We start from the raw sequence: 24,318 nt of genomic DNA, 5'->3' as shown, positions 1-24,318 counted from the left end.
TCCATTTCTTAGAAGTCAGCTTCTCTATACAATTTCAGAAAACTCAGTTTACTAAGCTTTCTGCTCTAAGACACATACAAGTTTTTCCCTTGGTCCATTTTCATACCTTCCCACAGTTCTGACTTTGGATCGGACACATTTGAAAATTTCCGTGTCTTTTACAGGACAACTTTGATTTCTGAAAAATGGTTACTTCATAAATGACATATATCATGCCAAGTACAATTTGTCTAGACTTCCTGAAGGAATACTCAATCCTGAGTTGTTTTATTCAGATGGATAAAACTACACTTGGCATCTAAGGCCGTTTATGTAATTTCGCCATAGAGGAAAATAGGAAGTCACGATTTTCACTTTGGCTCTGTCATCAGTCTTGTTTACTCCTTAACCACTCTTCCTGATAACGTTGATTTTATCATTGTCCCCGTAAGCCTCAATGTATTGACAATGATGCCACAGGCTAAGAATGCCCGCAGTACACATCTGGGTCCGTGATACTTGTGATTCATACCTGCGCCAATGTTATGGATGCACTGTCCCTCATCATCATCATCGTTGTTGTTGTTGATCTTGTTAAAGTGTAATTGACATCACATTGTATTAGTTGCAGGTGTACAATGTAATCATTCAATATTTGTATATATTGCAAAGGGATCACAATAAACTCAGTTAACATCTGTCACAGTATTTACTTACAAACTTATTTTCATCATGAGCATTTTCAAGATCCCCTCTTCTAGCTACTGTCAAATATATAATAGTTTGTTGACTATAGTCACCAGGTTGTACATGACATCCCCTTGACTTATTCATTTTATACCTAGAAATTTGTACCTTGTGACTCTTGTGCCCTTTTCATCCACTCCCCAGGATACCACCCACCTCAAGCTACTACCAATGGGTTCTGTGTATCCATAAGCTTGATTTGGTTTTGTCTTATTTTTTAAGATCCCACATGTAAGTGAGATCATATGGTATTTATCTTCCTCTGTCTGACTTATTTCACTTAGCATAATACCCTCAAGGTCCATCAGTTGTCCAAGATTTCACTAATTTTTATGGCTGAATAATATGTGTGTGTGTGTGTATCACAATTTTCTATTCTAGTTTCTTTTTTATTTTAATTCCAGTATAGTTAACAGAGTGTTATATTATTTTCAGGCATACAGTCTAGTGACACTTCCATACGTTACCCAGTACCGCACACTTTCTTTATCCATTCATCCACCAATGAACATCTAGCTTGTTTCCATGTCTTGGCTATTGTAAACCATGCTGCAATGAAATGGGGGTGTGTATATCTTTTCAAATTTGTGTTTTTGTTTTCTTCAGATAAATGCTCAGAAGTAGAATTGCTCAATCACATGGTAGTTCTATTTTTAAGGTTTCAAGGAGCCTCCACACTGTTTTCCAGAGTGGCTGCACCAGTTTACATTCCCACCAACAGGGCATGAGAGATTCCTCTTCTCCACAGCCGCAACAACACTTGTTGTTTCTTGTTTTTTTGATACTATCCATGCTAAGAGGCATGAGGTTGATATCTCATTGCAGTTTTGATTTTTATTTCCCTGGGGATTAGTGATGCTCAGCATCTTTTCATGTACCTATAATAGATCTGGCTGATGCATCCTGTATAGGTTAGGATTAGTTATGTTCAGCATCTTTTCACGTATCTGTTGGCCATCTGTACGTCTTCATAGGAAAAATTTCTATTCAGATCTTCTCCCCATTTTTTAATCAGGTTGTTTGTTTTTGTTTTTATTTTTTCACTTCATTATTCTTCATTCACAAATGCTAACTGGATATTCATCCACATGCAACATTTTCTCTCGTGTTCACAACTCAACAGGTTGGTGAATCCAAAAGGACTGGTGCCATCACTATACGGAGTATATTGTATTAGTGTTTCAATCACTTATTCCAACATACATCTTCTTTTATACTCTAAAACATCTTTATTATGTTGTTTGATCAGATAGATCCACAAGAGGTGGAGGTGCCCAAGGTCAGTCCAACTTTCAGCCAGTCAGGTCTGTCCTGTGGCAACTGCTGAACATAGAACTTTGATGGTATTAAAGAGCCATTTAAGAGCCTGACCAGATCCAGCAACTTGGAGAAGGGACACAACAGCATGGGTGGTGCCATCTTGCTGAGCTAGGCTCCCTGTTTGTTCTTTGCTATTGAGTTCTTTATATACTTGGGATAGTTACCTCTTATCAGATATATGATTTGCAAATATTCTCTGCCATTCAGGAGGTTTTCTTTCCATTTTGCTGATGGTTTCCTGTGCCAGCACAAGTTTTTAGTTTGATGTAGACCCTGTTTATTCTTGCTTTCGTTCTCTTGCTTTTGATATCAAATCCTAAAAATCATTACCAAGACCAATATGTTTTCTTCTAGGAGCTTTATGGCTTCAGGTCTTACATTTAAGTCCTCAGTCCATTTTGAGTTACTTTTTGCCTGTGGTGTAAGACAGTGGTCCAGTTTCATTCTTTTGCATGAGGCTCTCCAGTTTATCAACGCTTATTTATTTTTGGGACAGAGAGAGACAGAGCATGAATGGGGGAGGGGCAGAGAGAGAGGGAGACACAGAATCGGAAACAGGCTCCAGGCTCTGAGCCATCAGCCCAGAGCCTGACGCGGGGCTGGAACTCCCGGACCGCGAGATCGTGACCTGGCTGAAGTCGGACGCTTAACCGACTGCGCCACCCAGGCGCCGCGAGGCTCTCCAGTTTATCCAACACCATTTGCTGAAGAGCCTGTTCTTTCCTTATTGAATATTCTTGCCTCCTTTGTCGTAAACAAATTAATGATATATATGTGGGTTTGTTTCTGGGCTCTCTATTCTATTCCACTGATCTGTGTTTTTTATGCCAATATCATTCTGTTTTGGTTACCATAGCTTTGTAATATAGTTTGAAATCAGGGACTATGATGCCTCCAACTTTGCTCCTTTGATATTAGGGGTCTTTTGTGATTCCATACAAATTTTACAAGTGTTTGTCCTATTTCTCTAAAAAGTGATGTTGGAATTTTGACAGGGGTTGTACCGAATCCACAGATGAATGTGGGTATATGGACATTTTAACAGTAGTAAGTTTTCCAATCAATGAGCAGGGCCTATCCTTTCGTTTATGTGTGTCTTCTTTAATTTCTTTCAGCAATGTCGTATACTTTTCAGTGTACAGGTGTTTTCCCTCCTTGGTTAAGTTTATTCTTAGATATTTTATTCTTGTGGATGCAGTAGTAAATGGGATTGTTTTCTTAATTTCTCTTTCTGGTCATTTGTTATTAGTGTACAGAAATGCAACCAATTTTTGTATGTTGACTTTGTGCCCTGCTGAATTCATTTATTGGTTATAACAGATTTTTTCTCATAATTTGTTGAAATACAATGACATACAATAAATTAAACATACTTAAATGCAGCAATTTCTGGGGACACCTAGGTGGCTCAGTCAGTTAAGTAACCAGCTGTTGATTTCGGCTCAGGTCATGATCTCATGGTCATGGGATCGAGCCTAACATTGGGTTCTGTGCTGACAGCACAGAGCCTGCTTGAAATCTTCTGTCTCCTCTCTTTGCCCCTCCCCTGCTCTCTCTCTTTCAAACTAAAATGTAAACATTTTTAACATAAAAAAAATAATAACCAAATGCAAAATTTTCTGAATTAAAGGAATCATACAAAAATTAAGACTACATACTGAATAAGTCCTTTTAAATATAATTTAAGAAAGTGCCCAAACGTTTAAAGCTCTGTTACATAATTGTAAAAACTGTAATCAACCTGAAACCTCTGTTTTCTTCTTTCTGATGGTGATGTGGGTTTATAAACCCAATTCAAGTAGATGTTGTTAGTAATAAATAAGTATCTGGAAATATTTGGTGCGTCCAACAAGTCTTTCATAGGTAGGGAGTGTATGTACCTGTACATATGTATGCATTTGTACATTACTTCACACAAATACACTCTTACGCATGAATGTATGACACAGACACAATAACCCTATCTTTTATATTGAAAGGACATTTGGAGAGGATAGAAATCAAAACAGTGAATGTTTGGGGCGCCTGGGTGGTGCAGTCGGTTAAGCGTCCGACTTCAGCCAGGTCACGATCTCGCACTCCGCGAGTTCGAGCCCCGCGTCGGGCTCTGGGCTGATGGCTCAGAGCCTGGAGCCTGTTTCCGATTCTGTGTCTCCCTCTCTCTCTGCCCCTCCCCCGTTCATGCTCTGTCTCTCTCTGTCCCAAAAATAAATAAACGTTCAAAAAAAATTAAAAAAAAAAAACAGCGAATGTTTGAATGAGCATGGAATTAAAAGAATGTAGAAATTTAGACAAAATTTAAAGTAGATGGGTGAGGGGTATCTGGGTGGCTCAGTCAGTTAAGGGTCTGACTTCAGCTCAGGTCACGATCTCACAGTTCATGGGTTCGAGCCCCACATTGGGCTCTGTGCTGTCAGCTCCAAACCTGGAGCCTGCTTCGGATTCTGTGTCTCCCTCTCTCCCTCTGCCCCTCCCCTGATCATACTTGCTCTCTCTCTCTCTCTCTCGAAAATAAATAAACATTAAAAAAAATTTTAACTAGAATAGATGAACTTAATTTTAGTAATGAATTACTTTTTCTTATCTTAAAGCACAAAGGTCTCAAAGTGAGAATTCATATTTAAGACTAAAGTCGAGGGGTGCCTGGTTGATTCAGTTTGTGGGGTATGTACCTCGTTTTTATAAGATTTTATTTTTAAGTAATCTCTACACACAATGTGAGGCTTGATCTCACAACTTTGAGATCAAGAGTCACGTGATTCATGGATGAGTCAACTTGGTGCCTTGACATGTGACTCCTTATCTCAGGGTCATGAGTTCGAACATCACATTGGACATAGAAATTATGTTTAAAATAAATAAATAGATGCATGGATAGATAGAGTGAATGAGTGAATGAGTGAGTGAGTGAATGTGTGAGTGAGTCATGTTTATATTTTACCAATGGGGAGTTCACTTTTTCCATTCCATTTAAGCAATGAAGCAGAAGCTCCAAATTGACTTTTTTCCCTCCAGTTAAGGTTGGATTTCAACACGAAATTCCCTCACCCAAGAGAATAAAAATGAATTAACTGGGAGAATGAAACTCACTTTCCTCCAAAACAATTTTATTACATGAATATCTATATTACATTCTTACTTCTGCTCTAACAAATAACACACTAGAGGCTCAAAAGACACAAACTTATTCTCTTACAGTTTAGAGGTCAGAAGCCTGAAATAAGTCTCCACGAGCTAAAATCAAGATGTCTGCAGAGCCTGGTTCCTTCATGGATGCTCGAGAAGAGACTGTTTTCTTTCCTATTGTGGTTTTTAGGGACAACAAGCATCCTTTGGCTCATTGCCCTTTCTCCATCTTCAAAGCCAGCAAAATGGCATCCTCACATCTCTCTCTGACCCAACTATTTTGCCTCCCTCTCCTATGTTTGGAGGACCATGGTGATTATGTTAGCTCCACCTGCATAATCTTGGTCAATCTTAGTTTAAGGTCAGCTCATTACCAGTCTTGCTCTATTTGCTACTCTATTCTCCCCCTTTACTCTAAAAAATAACTTATTCAAAGTTTCCAAGGATTGGAATGTGGACAACTTCAGGAGGCTCTCATTCTGCCTGCTAGAAAGTCTTTTCCAAAGTATTTTATTTGGTGTCATTTGACGGCCCTTATATAAAAGAAACAAACACGGAATTTATCACAGCACCTAGAATGACCGGATACACTTGTCATTCCAAATTTTATACAAACACAATTTATTTCGTGAAGAAGACCTACAACCACCTGCACCTTGCTCTATCCCAGGACTGCAGCCTTGCTACTCAAAGAGTGGTCCACGGACCAGGACCTACAGTATCAATATCATTCAGGAGCTTGTTAGATACACCATATCCTGGGCCCACCATCACCTGCAAAATCAGAATCTGCATTTAAACTAGGATCCTAGGTGATTCATATGCACCTTGAAGTTGGAGAAGCACTGGGCTAGAGTAGGTTTTCACACATTCTCAATTTGGCCTTTGAGGCAGGATGATTATTTGTGTTGGGAGCTGTCCTGCTCACCACAGGTGTTTAGCAGCATCCCTCAGACATTGTCAAATATGCCCAGGGGGAAAACTCATCTCTGGCTGGGAAATATCGGACAGAGTTTGAAAAATGGAGCACCCTGACAGAATCCAATCAACACCAACCCCTTTCTGCAACCATAACCTTGAGAAGATCACTAAATTCTTCAAGCCCCATTTCCCCATGGGAAATGGAGTTCACAATAGTACTTCCTCACAGAATAGACTTTTATAAAAATTAAATCAGACAATTCCTAGAAGCTTCTGAATCCAGATTATAGTGTATAAAAAGATCTGAATATATCTCTTACAATAAACAAACATTTTATAATGGCATTTTAAGTACTGGCTCTGAACTTGTGATATAAGTGTGAAATCACTAATTGTTTGGGAAAAATTGTCACGAAGCCCATGGGTGTAGTGCCTGAGGTTTTGTATCAAAGGAACAAACTTAACGTCTCTGTTGAAAAGAGGAAAAGTTACTTGCTAGAGATGTCAGGGGCTGTGTCTCCACCACAATCAATGCTTTGAAGAATCCAAGGGACCTTAGTTAAGACCTATTTCTCAGTCTTCAACAGAAGAAAATGTTCATTGTGGATTGGGATAAGGTGCTGGGAGTTTAGATCTCTGAAAGGCAGAAGAAGTAATAGAAAAAGAGTAAGAAAGACTGGTTTCAGATGGCTTATCGCCTGGTCTCCTAGGAACAGAAATTCAACAGGAATAATTACCTCTGTCCACATAGGTGTCCCACAGGGGAATCATGTGCCTAAAGGTGAGAGAAACAACAGTGAAATGTGCCTAATGAGCAGAATTAAGAGGCTGCAAATACCTCCTCTGTTGCAGCCCCACAGTGTGTACAACCTCGGGCTGGACAAGACATGGTCGTTTCTTTTGCAGTCCTAAGTCTGGATGGGACACTGAAGTTTCACCCATCCCTGCTGTCGCGTCTGGGACAGAGCTTCATCCTCCACCATCCAATGAGGTAGCTGTTTTGAGTTGCATGTAGAGACCCTCCTCTCAGAGACCCCATCTAGATGAGTTTTACATCCCAGTAAGTACTGCAGGAGAAGGTCAAGAGAATGAAAGTCAAGAACATTTTCCTGAGGTCACCTGAGAGCCAATCTAGCCTAGCCAGAGCTGAGACTTTGCTGTAGTTGTTTGCTGGCTTGATTAGTAAATTGATTGACTGTTGTATTTATGATGCTATAAATAGAAGTAAACATTAAACTCAGAAATGCAAGTTTCAACATTAACAACTAAATGATAATAATGGAAACCCACCCAGACCGGGCATGGGAAACATAAAAGTAGAACTTAAGACCAAGGACCTTTGCAATTAACCAGAGTAGAAAAGTCAAGTATGAGCTGTGGAGGGACATACACTGAGTGAGGACATGTCTTTTCATTTTTAAGGTAGGACATATTAGATTACATTTCCGTACTGATGAGAAAAATCCAGATGAAAGAATTCTCCCAAGTACATCCTGCAAAAGGGGTACATCATGCCTACATGAAGCAGGCATATCACAGCACCTTCTCTCTCTTGAGTATTCAAATGAAAATTTTTAGGGGCACCTGGGTGGCTCAGTCAGTTGAGTGTCTGACTTGATTTTGGCTCAGGTGGTGATCTCAGGTGTCATAGGATTGAAGTCCCATAGTTGGACTCTGCCCTGACAGAGCCCCTCTCTGTCCTTCTCTCTCTCTCTGCCCATTCCCTGCTTGTGCTCACTAGCTCTCTCTCTCTCTCTCTCAATCTCTCTCTCTCTGTGTCTATCCATCAAAATAAACAAATACTTTTTTAAAAAAGAAAAATTTTATTTTATTTTTTTTTTAATTTTTTTTTCAACGTTTATTTATTTTGGGGACAGAGAGAGACAGAGCATGAACGGGGGAGGGGCAGAGAGAGAGGGAGACACAGAATCGGAAACAGGCTCCAGGCTCTGAGCCATCAGCCCAGAGCCCGACACGGGGCTCGAACTCACGGACCGCGAGATCGTGACCTGGCTGAAGTCGGACGCTTAACCGACTGCGCCACCCAGGCACCCCTAAAAAAGAAAAATTTTAAATGAATTGTGTGAAAAGGGATATGCTAAAGAGCTTCCTTTACAATTAGCTCAATACCTATGAGTCTGAATATATTCTGGGTTAGCTAGCCACTCACTTTCTCTATTGAAAATTGTCTTTGGGAATCTTTGCTGTTTGCATGGTGGGGTCAGAGTGGTTTTATTCCTGGTTTTTATTCCATTCTTTCAAACAAAAAATTGCCATTTTTTTCACCAACTTGGCTTCTTGACATTTTGCTTTTTTATGATGTGTAGAATTATTTGTGAAGAATGTGTGAGAGTGTGTAAATTTTGTGTGGTAAACTCTGTGACTTAGTCATAATATACTCTCTCTGCTGCTTTTTTTTTTTCTTTCTCTTTTTTTTTCTTTTTCCTTTTTTTCTGAAAGAAGTATACTGTCACCTTAACATTCTTCACTTGTGAAGAGCTCCTTTCCACAAAAATGACAGTAAATGTCTTTCTGCATACTTATGCTCTTAAAATACCCTTTCTACATATTTCCAACTAGTTTTCACAACTCTGTATTCCTCTATTGTTCTTTTTGGCCCTTTATTATTGGGTCTATTTCCAAAATTGAAAGTACATCACTTGGAAGGCATTTTTTTTATGTTTGATGAATCACTTTTACCTTCCATAAACATGATTGGTCCACATATGTTTATATGAGATAAAATTAAAACTTTAGATATCGCTTTCTGTCCACGTGAAAAGACTTTTTCATACTCTTTTATCCCAAGTCCTTGGCCATCTAATTTAGATCATTAAATTATTATTCTTTTAACTCGCTTTCTTCAGAAGTTGGTTTAGGGTCTTCCTTCAATTTTGTTTCATGCAGTGGTTTTGAGCCATTCTGCTTACCCGAAGTGCATTTTCACTCTTTCTGTTTCTTTCAAAAGTCTTCATTTCTTTTGAAATTTTTCTATGTGATGCACATATACACCTTGCACACTCTGCCGACCGAGCCAGCCTGGTGCCCCTGATTCATGATTTTTTTTAAAAACGTTTATTTATTTTTGAGACAGAGAGAGACAGAGCATGAACGGGGGAGGGGCAGAGAGAGAGGGAGACACAGAATCGGAAGCAGGCTCCAGGCTCTGACCCATCAGCCCAGAGCCCGACGTGGGGCTCGAACTCACGGACCATGAGATCGTGACCTGAGCTGAAGTCGGACACTTAACCGACTGAGCCACCCAGGCGCCCCCCTGATTCATGATTTCAACACCTGCAGGACATTTCATGGTGTGGCTGTGCCATTTACACTTTTGATAGTGTCACATATTTTTTCTCATTAAATTACTATTATATCAATGTTACAAAATATTTTAAAATGGATAAACTATGTTTCTTAACCAAAGGGTTTTTTGTCCTCCAGAGTATAATGAGCAATGTTCAGAGACATTTTGGGCTGTCACACTGGGGAGGGGTGCACGGAGGCCAGGGATGCTCTAAACGTCCTACAAGGCACAGGACACACCACACTACAGAGAAGGATCTGGTCCGGAATGTCCACACTGCAGAGACTGAGAAATCATGAGTTACAGAATATGTGTATTTTTTAAGACACTATCTTTTTAATTTTTTAAAAGTCTAATGGTTGCCATATTGTTACTATTATCTTTTTTTATGAATATAATTTATTGTCAAATTGGCTTACATACAACACCCAGTGCTCATCCCAACAAGTACTATTTTTTAAGTAATCTCTACACCCAACATGGGACTTGAACTTACAACCCCAAGCTCAAGACTTGTGAGTTCCACTAACTGATCCAGCCAGGTGCCCTAAGAATATCTGTATTTTTTTTAATGTTTATTTGAGAGAGACAGAATGTTAGTAGGGGAGGGTCAGAGAGAGAGGGAACACAGAATCTGAAGCAGGCTGCAGGCTCTGAGCTGTCAGCTCAGAGCCCAACACGGGACTCAAACCCACGGACCGTGAGATCATGACCTGAGCTGAAGTCAGACCCTTAACCGACTGAGCCATCCAGGTGCCCCATGTATGTTAATATTTGTAAATGTCTGCACAGTCTCCCAGGGTTTTATAACACTTCACAATTCTGACAGCAAAATTAGAAAGTGCCCCTTTGCTACCTGTTAAAAATTCCAACCTCCTTCAATGCGACCGCCCCTGAAGTGTTTTCTCAGGATGTTGGGTGTGACACTGAGAAGAGATGTTCCACGGACAGGACACTACAGTAACCAGATGAATAAAGTGCAAAAGGTACATAGTGTGAGCGAGGAGCTCCCTGTGTCTTGAACCTTAACCAGCTGTGAGGCCACATGTCTTCAGGAAATTCACAACAATTACCTCTTGTCCATTCCCCTCAACACACTGGCTTCCTTCTGAGCCTTGATTTTCTGGAAAAAAAAAAATAATGCCTCCTCAGGGCCTTTGCACTGGCTGACCCTTTTCCACTTTCCCCAGGATGTTTTTTTTCTTCCTTCAAGTCTCTGCTTAAATGTCACCTTCTTAGCCAATCTTGACCGAACACACAACATAACACTCCCTCCACTCTCTCTTTTTACCTGCCTTCATTTTCTTCATAGCCTCTGTTCCTATCTCAGAATTATCTCATTTCTATATGTGTGTATATCCAGTCACCACCATTGAATTGAAGGTACCATTCCTCTTCAACACCCTCTACCTTATGACTTGAAAATGCTGACAGCATGGTTGACACTCCATATATTCCTCAAATGCATGAAATAATTTCTTATTAACTCTATGATACCTGGCCATTGGGGGAAAAACTGATGTTGGGATGAAAATTACTAATCAGAGAGGAAACGGTGATCCCCTCAAGGGGCCCAGATCCATTCACAAAGTATTGAAATTATTTTATTGACTGGAAATACATGGTAGCATTTGAACAATGTGGGCCAGGCCCATGTGAAGTTTTGTCATGTTATTTTCCCCTTTACTGGTAGTCACCTCCACCACATGGACCCAGGAAATGATACAGGAACTTCACAATTTCTTCTTATGGGATTTTCAGAAGAACCAGAACTGCAGCCCCTCATATTTGGGCTTTTCCTCTCCATGTACCTGATCACTGTGTTTGGGAACCTGCTCATCATCCTGGCCGTCAGCTCTGACTCCCGCCTCCACACACCCATGTACTTCTTCCTGGCCAACCTGTCCTTTGTAGACATCTGCTTCACCTCCACCACCATCCCAAAGATGCTGGTGAACATCCAGACTCAGAACAAAGTCATAACCTATGAGGACTGCATCACACAGATTTATTTTTTCATACTCTTTGCTGTGATGGATGTCTTCCTCCTGAGTGTGATGGCCTATGACAGGTTTGTGGCCATCTGCCACCCCCTCCACTACACGATCATCATGAACCCCCAGCTTTGTGGGCTGTTGGTTCTGGTGTCCTGGATCATGTGTGTCCTGAATTCCCTGTTACAGAGTTTAATGATGTTGCGGCTCTCGTTCTGTACACAGGTAGAAATTCCCCACTTTTTCTGTGAACTCAATGAGATGCTCCAGCTTGCCTGTTCTGACACCTTTCTTAATAACGTGGTGATGTATCTTGCAGCTGTCCTGCTGGGTGGTGGTCCTTTTGCTGGGATCCTTTACTCTTATTCCAAGATAGTGTCCTCTATACGTGGGATTGCATCAGCTAAGGGCAAGTTCAAAACGTTTTCCACCTGTGCGTCTCACCTGTCGGTCGTGTGTTTATTTTACTGTACGATGCTTGGTGTGTACCTCAGCTCTGCTGCTACCCAGAGCTCCCACTCAAGTGCCACAGCCTCGGTGATGTACACGGTGGTCACGCCCATGCTGAACCCCTTCATCTACAGCCTGAGGAACAGAGACATAAAGAGTGCTCTGAAAAGAATTGTTGGGGTTCAAGTGATGTAATGGCCAACTGAACTGTCTTGGGGTTGGAGACGTGTCCATGATTGCAGGGCAGAGCCTCAGAACCAAGAACTGCTCTTCCTTGAATAGACTTTGGCAGGAGAATCTGCTCCTTCTGTTTTTCTCCTGGAATTTCCTCTTGTTTGCTTTCAACTTCTCTATACATTTAAGGAACTCACTTTATCAAGCTTCTGCTCTGTCTGACATAGTTTCCCCTTTGTCCATTTTCATATGTCCCCAATGTCTTCCCCAGCCTTAGAACATAAATGCCTGGAAATTTCTGTATCTAATGTGACAAGTTGGATTTCTTAAAAATAATTTCTTTTCAAATGACTTATCCCACGAGAAGTAAATCTCCCCTAGATTTTCCAAGAACATAATCACGAGTTATAGTCTTCATATGGAAAAAAGCTACACTTGGCCCCTAAGCCCTCTCCATAATTTTATTGTAGATGAATATACAAACCAAAGTTTTCACCTTGTGTCTGTCAATCTTTTTACATCACAACCTAAGCGTTCCTACTGATGATGTGGACTCTAACAGTGTTCCCTTTAAGCTTCTGGCTATTGACACCACAATGCTCTGGCTAGGAAAGCCCCGGCACCCATGCCCATGTGCTTGTGGACATTCCCAGACCTTATGCTGTGACTCACTGGCCCTCGGGTTCTTATTGTGATCAGAAGACACACCTCGGCACCTCCATCAGAGAACTCTAAAAAAGCAATGCCTATTACTCACAGATCCCAGAGGGCACATGGGATGACCAAAGGCCATTTGGAGAGGTCTGAGAAAGGGAGACAGAGATTGACAGACACTGGGAGCACCACTGAGGGATCTGGCTTTATTGAGGACCATGGCCAGAGTGGCTAGGGGGTTGCGGGTTCACACCTTATTGGACAGTTATATAGGAGCAGATTTCAGCAGCTGAAGGGGAAAAGCAAGGTCACTCAAGGGCAGTTATATCAGTTACCCAGGGCTTTGTCAACAGGAACTTCCTGGCTGGGGCGGTCCGAGTGCTAATTTGGTAATTGTGTCATACACCTGACAATATGTTTGTTCAACATGGCTGTTTTCAAATGGATGTCCCAGAAATCCAAAGCTTAATTTCAGGCATTTACATTATAATCAAAAGCTTAATGTCAGGCACTTACTCTACAAAACATGCTACTGTATTTCCTAATCGGTCTCCTGTTTTTTCTCTGTTATTCAGCGCGGTGTCCAGGAAGCCTACCATAGCTCCTGATAAAACTTGTTCAGCATATGGGGCGCCTGGGTGGCGCAGTCGGTTAAGCGTCCGACTTCAGCCAGGTCACGATCTCGCGGTCCGGGAGTTCGAGCCCCGCGTCAGGCTCTGGGCTGATGGCTCAGAACCTGGAGCCTGTTTCCGATTCTGTGTCTCCCTCTCTCTCTGCCCCTCCCCCGTTCATGCTCTGTCTCTCTCTGTCCCAAAAATAAATAAACGTTGAAAAAAAATTAAAAAAAACTTGTTCAGCATAATATATCTCCCAGTGGAGTCTATATGGAAAGACAAACTTAAATAAGTTGATCAACCAAATATATTCTTAGTGTCAGGACGACCATAAATATGAGGAGGCAAAATTTCAAAACACTCTCTGTTACTACACAAATATTTCTTTCTTTCTTTCTTTCTTTCTTTCCTTCTCTTTTTCTTTCTTTCTTTCTTTCCTTCTTTTTCTTTCTTTCTTTCTTTTTCTTTCTTCCTTTCTTTCTCTTTCTTTCTTTCTTTCTTTCTTTCTTTCTTTCTTTCTTTCTTTTTCTTTCACCAGTTGATCCTGTGCGTCTACTTATTGAAGCATAGAACATTTGTGTCCACAGCTGAAGGGACTTAGTTTTTGAGGTGAAGGATTGCTCAGTGTCTTCTATGCTTTATCACGTAATTTTCTTCCTGTTTCTACTTGAGAACCTCCAGTGCTACCTACTAATATGACACTTCCTGGTATTATACATAAAATAACTCGTTTTTCTTAATTTTTGTCACAAATGCTAAGGGTTGGCAAAGGAACAGTATCAGCCCCATCCATTTTGTGCCTCCGTCCTGCTCTGAAATCTCTCCCACCTGCATGACCAGAGGATGCTTCACACGAGAGCTGGATGTCCTGCTGGCATGTGGTTCAGGGTCCCCAGGTCTTCTGCACAAACATGCATGTCCTACAAACTCTCCCCCTTACCCTGAGGGGAGCCCATATATAGTCACTTGTTCATCAAGTCATGGGAAATAGACTTGAACCACAGAAGGATGACAACCGCTCTCCTCAACTGTCGGACCATATGCCACCAATAAAAAGCAGCACATGTCTGATCACCTCAAGTCTGTTTGCTGGGGTGATTATGTCAGCCGGGTGTTGCTGTATAACAAACAGGCTGTTCTTATCAAATGGGATATCATAATGATGTGGGGTTGCCGAGCACAATAGTAAAGAAAGAATTCTTGAGACATTTTATGATCCAAAAAGGTGTGTTTATTAGAGCTTGGAGATATGACCCATGGGCAGAAAGAGCTACTCTGGGATCATAAAGAATGACTGATCATATACTTTTAAGTTTAAGGAGGAGGGGAGTAGAGATAGCACTTTTCTAAGGAATTCCTTTATGCTGAAAGTGAGGTTTACGGGGCCATGGAGGTTTGATTCTTGTCAAGATAAGGTTGCTTTTCTTGTCTAGTAAAACATCAACATTAAGGCAGCCTCGAGTTCCTGGATGTGACTCAGGGATTTGTCAGTGGGCTGCAAGTTGTAAGGACACTGATGTTTAGCTACATTTCTCTTGCTTTTGTTCTCCTCATCGATGATAACTTTAGCATCAAACGGGATCATATCGTGAAGCATTTCTTTCTTTTTCTTTTTAACATTTACTTATTTTTGAGAGACAGAGAGACAGAGAGACAGAGCGCAAGTGGGGGAGGGGCAGAGACACAATCTGAAGCAGGCTCCAGGCTCTGAGCTGTCAGCACAGAGCCTGATACAGGGCTTGAACCCTCAAGCCGTGAGATGATGACCTGAGCCAAAGTCAGACATTTAAGGGACTGAGCCACCCAGGAGCTCTGGGAAGCATTTCTAATCTCTGCTGGGCTCCTCATGTGTCTGTGGTCTGTTACGAATCTCTCTGTTGTGTTTCTAAGGCTCATCCATGATGCTGTGTGTGGTTGTAATGCTCTACTGTCTCAGCCAATTTGTGGTCTTATTACTACATTTCTATGTGCAGGTTATTCTTCTATTTCTAAATAAAATGAATTATCATGTGAATTCTTTGCATTGAATCCCAGTGTTCCTACACCCGTATGTAACATTGGTTTTCCTTCCCTGTTAGAAGAGCTATCTCCCAAACCTATAAAGGAGAATCAACTATCTGTGCTCTCTATCCAACCCTTAGCCTGCACCATAGATATGTTCCCAGTTAATTAATCAGAGTATAATTACACACAATACACCACATATTTAAAGGGTACAGTTTGATGAATTAAACGAGCTACACGAAAATTCATAGCACATAGTGCAAGTTTCCATTTGTGTATAATTTAAGCTTTAACTGCTTTGTTAGGTAATTCTTAAGATTATAAACTCCCTAAGCCTCTCTTTCCTTATTTCTGAAGGTGGAGTGGATGCTCAACATAACTTCCAGTGAAATGTAAGGAAAGAATGAAATGCATGGATATACATTTTTTACTCCAAGGAAACCATTCAAGTGTAGTGGTTGTGTCTTATGTGTGCGTGTGTTTGCACAATTTTTCTTTCTTATAATGTGTATACACACAGATGATTTATGATTTCATCTTTATGTTGAAAGGAGACTTGAGAAAAAGTTGGAGAGGATAGCACTGGAGAGGAAGAATGAATGGTTGAATCAACCTAAAATAAAAAGAAGCAGAGATAAAGACACAAAACGTTAAATTACAATGAGTGAACATAATTTTTGTTTTTAAATTTATGTATTTAAATTAAGTTAGTTCACATACAGTTTACTATTGGTTTTAGGCGTAGGCCCAGTGATTCATTGCTTACCTTGACACCCAGTGTTCTTCCCAAGTGCCCTCCTTAATGCCCTTCACCCATTTAGCCCATTCCCCTCACACACACACACCTCCTCTCCAGCACCCCTCAATTTCTTCTATTTATTTAAGAGTCTCTTATGGTTTGCCTCTCTCTGTTTTTATCTTATTTTTCCTTCCATTCCCCTGTGTTCATCTGTTTTGTTTCATAATTCCACATATGAGCAAAACCATGGCATTTGTCTTTCTCTGACTGACTTATTTCACTGAGTATAATACCATTGAGTTCCATCCATGTGTTGCAAAAAGATCTCATTCTTTTTGATGGCTGACTAATATTCCATTATAGGGATATATTACATCTTCTTTATCCATTAAAGAGCACCTGCACCCCAATGTTTATAGCAGCACTATTAACAATAGCCAAACTATGGAAAGAGCCCAAATATCCATTGACTGATGAATGTATAAAAAAGATGTCGGTGACCCTAATTTTGATCACGAGTTCCCTTCCTATCTTGTTGCTTCAAAGACATTATAGTCAGACCACATCACATTTATGTACACAGGAATTCACTCTACCACCTACTGGGCAGAATATCTCCAAACTGTTTTAATTTTTTTTCTACATATTGTGGCGTCTTTAAAATATAATCTGTTGTCAAATTGGCTAACATACAGTGTGTAAAGCGTGCTTTTGGTTTTGGGGGTAGATCCCCATGGTTCATTGCTTACCTTGTATTGTGGGTTGTTAAAATGTAAATTGCCCTTAACCAAGGGAAGCTAATGAGTGAACCAAGAGGCTTAAAGTTGGTTGTCTCAAATAATTTTATTGACTGTGTCAGTATGGGATTCCTACCGCTGCTGTAAAATATCTCCACACTAGCTGCTTAAAACATACACACCCTTACAGTTTTGGAGTCAGAGCTCGGAAGGAGTCTCATCAGGCTAATAGCAAGAAGTCTGCAGGGTTGACTTCCTACTGGAGGCTCAGGGGAGAATCTGTTTCCTTTCCATTTCCAGTCTCTGTCACCGGTCACCTGCATTCTTTGGTCATGGCTCTCCCTCCACCTTCAGAGCCAACAGGGTAGCAGGTTCAAATTCTCTCTGACACCAACTCTTTTGACTCCCTCCTCAACATTTGGAGGACTGTCGTGACTACCTTAGTGCCACCTGGGCAATCACAGCTGATCGTTGTATCTGAATGGCAGCTGATTGGCAGCCCTGTTCAATCACCTACCTTGATTCCCTGAGCTCTAGAAAATACCATGTTCGCAAGCACTGATTAGGATGTGGACCTGCTTGGGAGGCTCCTCCTCTGTCTTCTAAAAAGTCTTTTTCAAAAGTGTATTGTTTTCAGGTGATTTGACTAGTTTATACATTATGCTCTGTCACCATGAGAGCAGCTACTGTCTGTCCCCGGGCTGCACCGTTACAATAAATTGACCGCATTCCTTATGCTGGGCCTTTTATTCCCATGACTTATTCGTCCCATAACTGGAAGCCCGCACCTCCCACTGTTGTAACCTTGTGTGTCAACTGTACTAAAACTATTACAAAATAATAGACACGTGAAAAAAACAAAACCTGGGTGTATTATTTTGTGCCACACTAGTGCCTGCCTATAAAAGAAACAAACACAGAATTGACACAGCCTCCAGAAGGAGGGATACACTATTCCCTCCAAATTACATGCAACGATGATTTTTTGTATAGGAGATCTCTAAAACTACCTACATCTGTCTCTAACACAGGATCACACCCTTGCTAACCAAAGAGTGGTACACGGACTGGAACTTGCACATAAATAACAAGTGAGAGCTTGTCAAAAATGCAGAAGCTCTGAGCCACCCGGGGACTATCACTCAGATGCTGCATTTGCAGCAGGATCCGTGTGGATTCATAAACATTTGTAGACCGTGTGAGGCTGGAGAAGGGCTGGTCTGGAATAGGTTTTCTCACTTGTTACACCAGACCTTTGGGACAGCTTAAGTCTATTTTCGGAGGCTGCTTTCTTGTGGACGAGGTGTTTAGCAGCATCCCTTCAGACGTCACCAGACATCCCCGGGGGAAAATTGATTTCTGGTCGAGAACCACTGCCCCCAAGCTTGAGAACCAGAAGCATCCCGACAGAATCCCACTCAAGGCCCACATCCTCGAGCACTGACTTCGGGCAGATCACTAGATGCCGCCAAGCACATTCCCGCCTGGAGAATGGAGTTTAGAAATGGACTTTCTCAGGGACGACACGTTCGCAGGACACTGAATTAAACATTCCCTGTAAATGCTCGACACAGGTGATAGCATGTGCAAAGACCTAAGTATACCTCTTATAATTAACAAGGCTTTTATAAGTGGGACTAAGTGACAGCTTTTAGCTTGAGATAAAGTAAGAAATTCCTAATTGCAATGGCAAACGTACCTTGAACCCAATGTGTGTAGTGCCCAAGGTTTATTATCAGAAGAACCGAGTTCTCCACCTCCTTTAAGAGAAGAGTAAACACGTCTGGAGATAGCTGGGTCCCCACCGCAAGTCAATGCTTTGAAGATAAAGAGACCTAGTCCAGGCAGGATCCCTCAGTCTCAGACCTGGAGGAAACCGTAACTGGGAGCTGAGATAAGGTGCTGGGAGATTTACTCACCAGGAGGGAGGCAAGTTCAAGGAAAAGGAGTAAAAAAAAAAAAAAACAAAAAAAAAACAAGCCCATCCAACTGGATTCCCTACTTTTTTTTTAATGTTTAGTTTTGAGAGACAGACACTGAGAGTGGGGAAGGAGCAGAGAGAGAGGGAGACACAGAATCTGAAGCAGGCTCCAGACTCCAAGCTGCCAGCACAGACCCCAACGTGGGGCTCGAACTCACAAACCACAAGACCATGACCTGACCTGAAGTCTGACGCCCAACCGACTGAGCCACACAGGTGTCCCTGAGGATTCACTACTTCTAAACTGGTCTCTTGGGAACACGATTCATTAGAGAAATTTCCTTTGTGTGCAAAAGTGTTCCGCTTGGGAACTGTGCTGGAGTAAGAAGAGGGAATATATACCTAATGAGCAGACACAGGGAGCTGTAACTATCTCCTGGTCTCCTGTCTGTCAGCCCGTGCAACCTTGCACAGGAAGGGGCAAGCTTTTCTGTTTGTTCTGAATCCTAGTTCTGGCTGAGGACTGATGTTTCACTGCCTCCTGCAGTCTCAGGTGAGGGCAGAGCTTTAGTCCCTATTATCTGCTATCCAGGGAAGAATTCAGGCTTCCACAAGGAGACCTTCCCATCAGACACCCCAGCTAGGTGAATCCAACAGCCCAGTGGACTGTAGGTGAGAGGGTCAGAGAGAATGGAAGCCAAGATCATTAACTGTCACCACTTGAGAGCCAATCCAACTTAGCCCAGAGCAAGTGGTCACGGAGTTTGTTTGCTTAATTAAGTAATTCATGTATTTATTCAGTGGCTGTGTCAGTTTCAGAGGGAGTGCCATTCACACTTTTGAAGAGCTTTCTTATTCTTTATTATTCAATCGCTATTATGGCCATGCTAGAAAAACTTATGTTGAGATTGTTAAATTCAATGTGTGTTTCCAATCGAGTATAATTTTGTCCCCGAGGGGACATTGATCAATGTCTGGAGACACTTTGTCTGTCACGCTGGAGAGGGGTGCACAGAGGTCAGGGATGCTCTGAACATCTTACAGGGCACAGGACACTCCCCACCACAGGGCAGGCTCTGGGCAGGATGGGTGCAGAGACTGGGAAACTCCTGGTGAAAGAATGTCAGTATCTGTAATACAGCTGCTTTCAGGTTCTGCCTTCAACCTTGTAACACTCTTACCCCAACAAATTCAGAGTAACCCTGTGGCTCCTATTTGAAAGTTTCAACCACAAACAATGTAACAGCCCTGTAAGTTTTTTTCCAGGCTGCTGGGTGAAGGAGACAGTTCTTGTTATTTTCCTAAACCATCCCTCAGTTTCAGCCAAGGTCATATGTTTGATGACCGTCTGATTGGTTTTATTATTATTATATGCCCATAGGTTATTCTCTCTCTCTCTCTCTCTCTCTCTCTCTCTCAAACATTATCAGCATTTCAAATGATTTCCTGAGATCATTGTTTCTCAATTGATTTTTGCAACATATTTTGATCATAAAAATTTTTAATTTTATTTAAATAAATCTATCTTCTTACTTCTGAGATTATGGCTTTATTTAGTGGGTTTGCTCACCTGTGAATGTTATATGTAGTTTCCTTGATGTTCTGCTATATTGTATGGTTACACTTACACTGGGGTCATAATCCCTCTGAATTTTTGTGAAGTGTCTGAGGAGGGGACCAGTTGCATATTCTTCCAGATAGATATCCATTGCTGCCAGCACTGGTTTAGATATTCATTTATTCTAGCTGTTATATAGCAATTCAATCTTTTCCAACCAAACCCGAAATAAAACCTTGCCTAATGGCCAATGTCCTTATACATTGAGACCTAATTTCTGACTCATTTAACAAATAAAAACTGAGCATTCTAGGAACATTATATATATTTTTTCATGTGTAGGCCATTGACAATTTAATTATGAATCCATGTTGATATCCTTAATAATTTCTTTTCTATAGCCAATTTCAGTTAGTTTTTATGTTTCACATAATTTTGCTGTGGACAGTTGTTTTCAAACTACTCATTTTAACGTGGTTGCATCATCCCTTTATTTTTTTCATTCTATAATTTTTCATATCCTTGGGTTTTTCATATTAACCATATAGTGACATACATTTGTGACAAAAACAAAAGTGAACAAAGAAGGTGAAATCCGTTCACTAGCGTATGTTTCTGCGTAGCACCAAGGACAGAGAACAATAATATAAATATACGGATGGCATCATGCGGTCAAGCATAATCATATGAAACAAGTTATTTGGTACGAAACTGGACTGTCGTGATGTCGGGAGCATTTACAGAGCATGGTCTGGGGAAGCCTCTGTCCACTGGCTGACATACAGAATGAGGATTCGAGGTGCCCCTTGGGTTTGTGAAAAAGAGACCAATACCCAGAGTCCAAGAGTATCAATGAGAGGACATCACAGAGGGATGGGAGATGAGCACCTGGGTGGCTCAGTGGGTTAAGAGACGTCTTCTTGGTTTCGGCTCAGCTCAGATCTCACCGTTCATGAGATCCAGCCCCTTGTTGGGCTCTGTGCTGACAGCATGGAGCCTGCTTGGGACTCTCTGTCCCTCCCCTGCTTGTGTGCTTGCTCTCTCTCTCTCCCTCCTCCCCTGCTTGTGCTCTCTCCCTCTCTCCCTCCCCTGCTTGTGCTCCCTCTCTCTCTCTGAAAGAAATAAACATTAAAAAGTGAAAGGGATAACAGGGCTGCCCTCACCTGCTGTCAGCCCCCATGAAGACGAATTGCCCAAGTAATGATGCCAGAGGCACGTGAAAGCGAAGTCTTCCGTGGTTGACCTTGTAACTGCGCACCTTGCAGCCAATCGCGTGCACTTCCTTTTGTGAAGTGTTGGCTTATCCCTTCGCTCATTTTTTCCCTTGGGCCCTCCATATGTAAGGTGTTTGACATTAGGAAGATATCGGCACTTTCGTCTTTGGGGGCAGTTAAATGTGTTCTCACATAGTTTTTGCTGGGCATCAGGGGAGGTGGTCAGGTGCAAAGCTTCCAGAAGCGAGGGAGGTTACTGTTTGTCACAATCCCTCGGGGACCCCCTGAGCTTACTGCATCCTTGTTCTGTTGTCCTAGACTCTGGGTCTTTTCTAGCAAGAGAGGGGACACAGGATTGTAATGCAAGAGAGGCAAATGTCCAGGAGGAGATAAGAGCCCCGAGTAAGGGTCCTTGCTCTGTTTTCATTAGGATCAGGAGGCTTACAGGTGTGATGGGTGGGCACAGAGACAATGGAACCGTCAACATTAACTCATGGGAGTGGGGGAAGCTGGGGTTTGAAGACGTGTGGTGTTAGGGGTTTGGGTCAATGCAAAACAAATCCTGGTGCCAGGCAGATGGTTGTTTACAGCAGACATGAGGTGCCACCTCTGTTTACCTAAACTGGCCTAGGGCGCAAGCCAGACAGAGCAGGCTACCTGAGGGTCTACAAGGCACCTTTCTTTTGCTAATTAGCTCCCTTTGGGGCAACTTCCCCTTGCTGAGGTCTACAACCCTGTTTATCCATTTACCTAATTTTAGTCCTTCCTTCCTGGGAAAGCAGCTTTCTGCTATTGTATTCAGTTGGGGGGTGTTTCTGCCCTGAATACCTAAACTTTTTACCTCATTTTGGATACTTCTGTCCTGAGATTTCCTATTCCTATACTTTTGTCCTATACTGGGACCTTTGCCCTGTTTACCTAATGTTGGATGCCTTCATCCTGTGGCTTCTCTTTCTTTATGCCTTAACTCATCAGTGCAAGCTCAGAGAACTCCTAAGCTTATTCTCCACACTCTGCCTCATCCATTTCATTCACCATCCCTCTGTCTTTCCACTTATTAAACATAAGTTTGTGAAATACACAACAGGAGATGGCTATCCCAACATGGAGCTTCAACCTCATTTGCCCATGGGAGGCTTAGGAATTAACACTTCCAGGAACCACTTCTACATTTTTCAGGGGAAAGATCGCTGATCTGGTCTATTTGGGTTGTATCCATTCCCAGCGTAACCTGGATGGCGGGGGCTGTAAAGACAGGGATTACACAACCCAGAAGACCACGGTGTCTTGTGCATGTGTGACTTGTAGAGGGTGAGCAGTCCTCACAACAGGGGCCAGGACTCCTAATCTCAAGGTGACACAATACACAGACCAGAACTCAGTCAAGAGCAGGCACCAAGATGGGGATCTGTGTCAATTCATGGGATGGCTTTGCAGCACGCTGAATACAGAGGGAGAGGTAGTGTGGACAAGAACAGCCCTGTGCCTTAAGGTCACAGTAGTAGCAGAGAGATCACTTCCTTCATCACATGTCTGACAGCATCTGTCATCAGTGTCCCTCAGGCTCATTCCCCTTGTAGCGCCGGCTTCCCTTTTTGATTTGAACACTTGAAACAAGTACATTCCTCAGGGCCTTTGCACTGGCCATTCCCTCTGCTGGGCACATTTCCCCCATACCTCCACATCTACCTCTCTGTCTTATCAAGGTCTGTGTTCCAATATCACCTTGTTGCACAATTTGCCCAAATACCTGTAATAGGTCAACTTATAAGATATCAGAAAGCTTATTGTATATAAGTTTGGCTTAAACTCACCTTTCATGAATAATTGAGATAAAAGCTTATATAGTTCCCTATTAGGGTTATTGGAAATTACTAACCGCCCTATCTCGATTTCATAACTTCGCCTGCTTGCTAAATGGATAACTTAGGTTGCAAAACGCTCCCCTATCCCTTCTACCAAGATCTGGCCTAGGCAAGACCAACATGTAAAAAGTCACGAACTCACTGCCCCACGGTATCTTAGGGCAAACATAGCTAGCCTCCTGTAGCCTGGGAGTAAACTATGACCTATGTAAGCTTAGAAGGACCCCAGAATATGAGATGCTGAACCAGTGTTTGTTTTGGGCTTTCCCATCGCTTCTCGGCCTTTTGGCTAAGATCAAGTGTTTTGGGCTTTCCTAGAAGTGCTGTTCCTGTTCCCTAGATATTAGTTCTGCTTAAAACCACATTTGCTGAGTTACTGAGAAATAAAACTTCCTCTTAACTGCTTGTTTGAGCTTTTGTAAACCTGCTTGGCATAATCACCCTTCCCCATTCTCAGGCACCGCATCCTGTTCGAACTAGATATAAGATTAATATTGTAAACAATGTGATTCAGCATTCAACTAGCTAGGTCAACAAGTTATATTTTGAAATTCTTCAGGACTGTGTGATTGGTGCCCGTCTTATATTTTAAAAACCTACAACATTGTGTGATTGGTGCCCACCCTTTCAAACTGCCACCCTTGTGCAACCCGATTGGTCGATACAGCCCTTATAAGACATCCCCAAAGTTTGTTCGGGGCCAGACTTTCGGGACCTGCTGTATTTCCCTGTCTGGCCCAGCCGTAATAAATGTGTTTTGATCCTGTTTTTGCTGTCTGGAGTTCATAAGCGATTGCAACTTACAACAAGGTGTCTAACTTTGGTCATTTTAAACCCCCTTAGGACAAAAAACTTTAAATTGATAGGTTACCACCAAAACTAACGTCTGTGTGTCACAATATAATTGGCTACCATGAGATGTTGTAAATTGTAATTGGTTAACTAAATAATGACGTATTATGACTTGCTAAAATCCATATAAGCTCACTGCTAC

At 41.8% G+C, this 24,318-nt stretch overlaps 2 protein-coding genes and 1 pseudogene across 2 annotated transcripts in view; 1 reads left to right on the top strand and 2 right to left on the bottom strand.

Moving 5' to 3' along the window:
- Positions 1 to 1,198: 1,198 nt before the first annotated feature.
- LOC147583702 (NADH dehydrogenase [ubiquinone] 1 subunit C1, mitochondrial pseudogene) lies at positions 1,199 to 2,479 on the bottom strand (annotated as a pseudogene).
- An 8,597-nt stretch (positions 2,480 to 11,076) lies between these two features.
- LOC112852588 (olfactory receptor-like protein OLF4) lies at positions 11,077 to 12,039 on the top strand. The gene has a single exon (XM_025916107.2). The coding sequence runs from the start codon at positions 11,107 to 11,109 to the stop codon at positions 12,037 to 12,039; it is 933 nt and encodes a 310-aa protein (XP_025771892.1). The 5' UTR covers positions 11,077 to 11,106.
- Positions 12,040 to 15,157: 3,118 nt separating this feature from the next.
- Positions 15,158 to 24,318, bottom strand: part of LOC147583701 (uncharacterized) — a 41,377-nt gene continuing 32,216 nt past the window's right edge. The window contains exon 2 of the mRNA XM_086698826.1: positions 15,158 to 15,903. Within this exon, the coding sequence (XP_086554952.1) occupies positions 15,899 to 15,903 (5 nt within the window). The 3' untranslated portion in view covers positions 15,158 to 15,898. The remainder of the gene's footprint in view (positions 15,904 to 24,318) is intronic.

The sequence above is a fragment of the Puma concolor genome, chromosome A2 (assembly GCF_028749965.1).
Source record: "Puma concolor isolate L17-30 chromosome A2, mPumCon1.1.hap2, whole genome shotgun sequence".
In the NCBI taxonomy this organism is placed as follows: domain Eukaryota; kingdom Metazoa; phylum Chordata; class Mammalia; order Carnivora; family Felidae; genus Puma; species Puma concolor.
The sequence above is the reverse complement of the archived record's forward strand: the minus strand, read 5'-3'. Positions and strand labels throughout refer to the sequence as shown.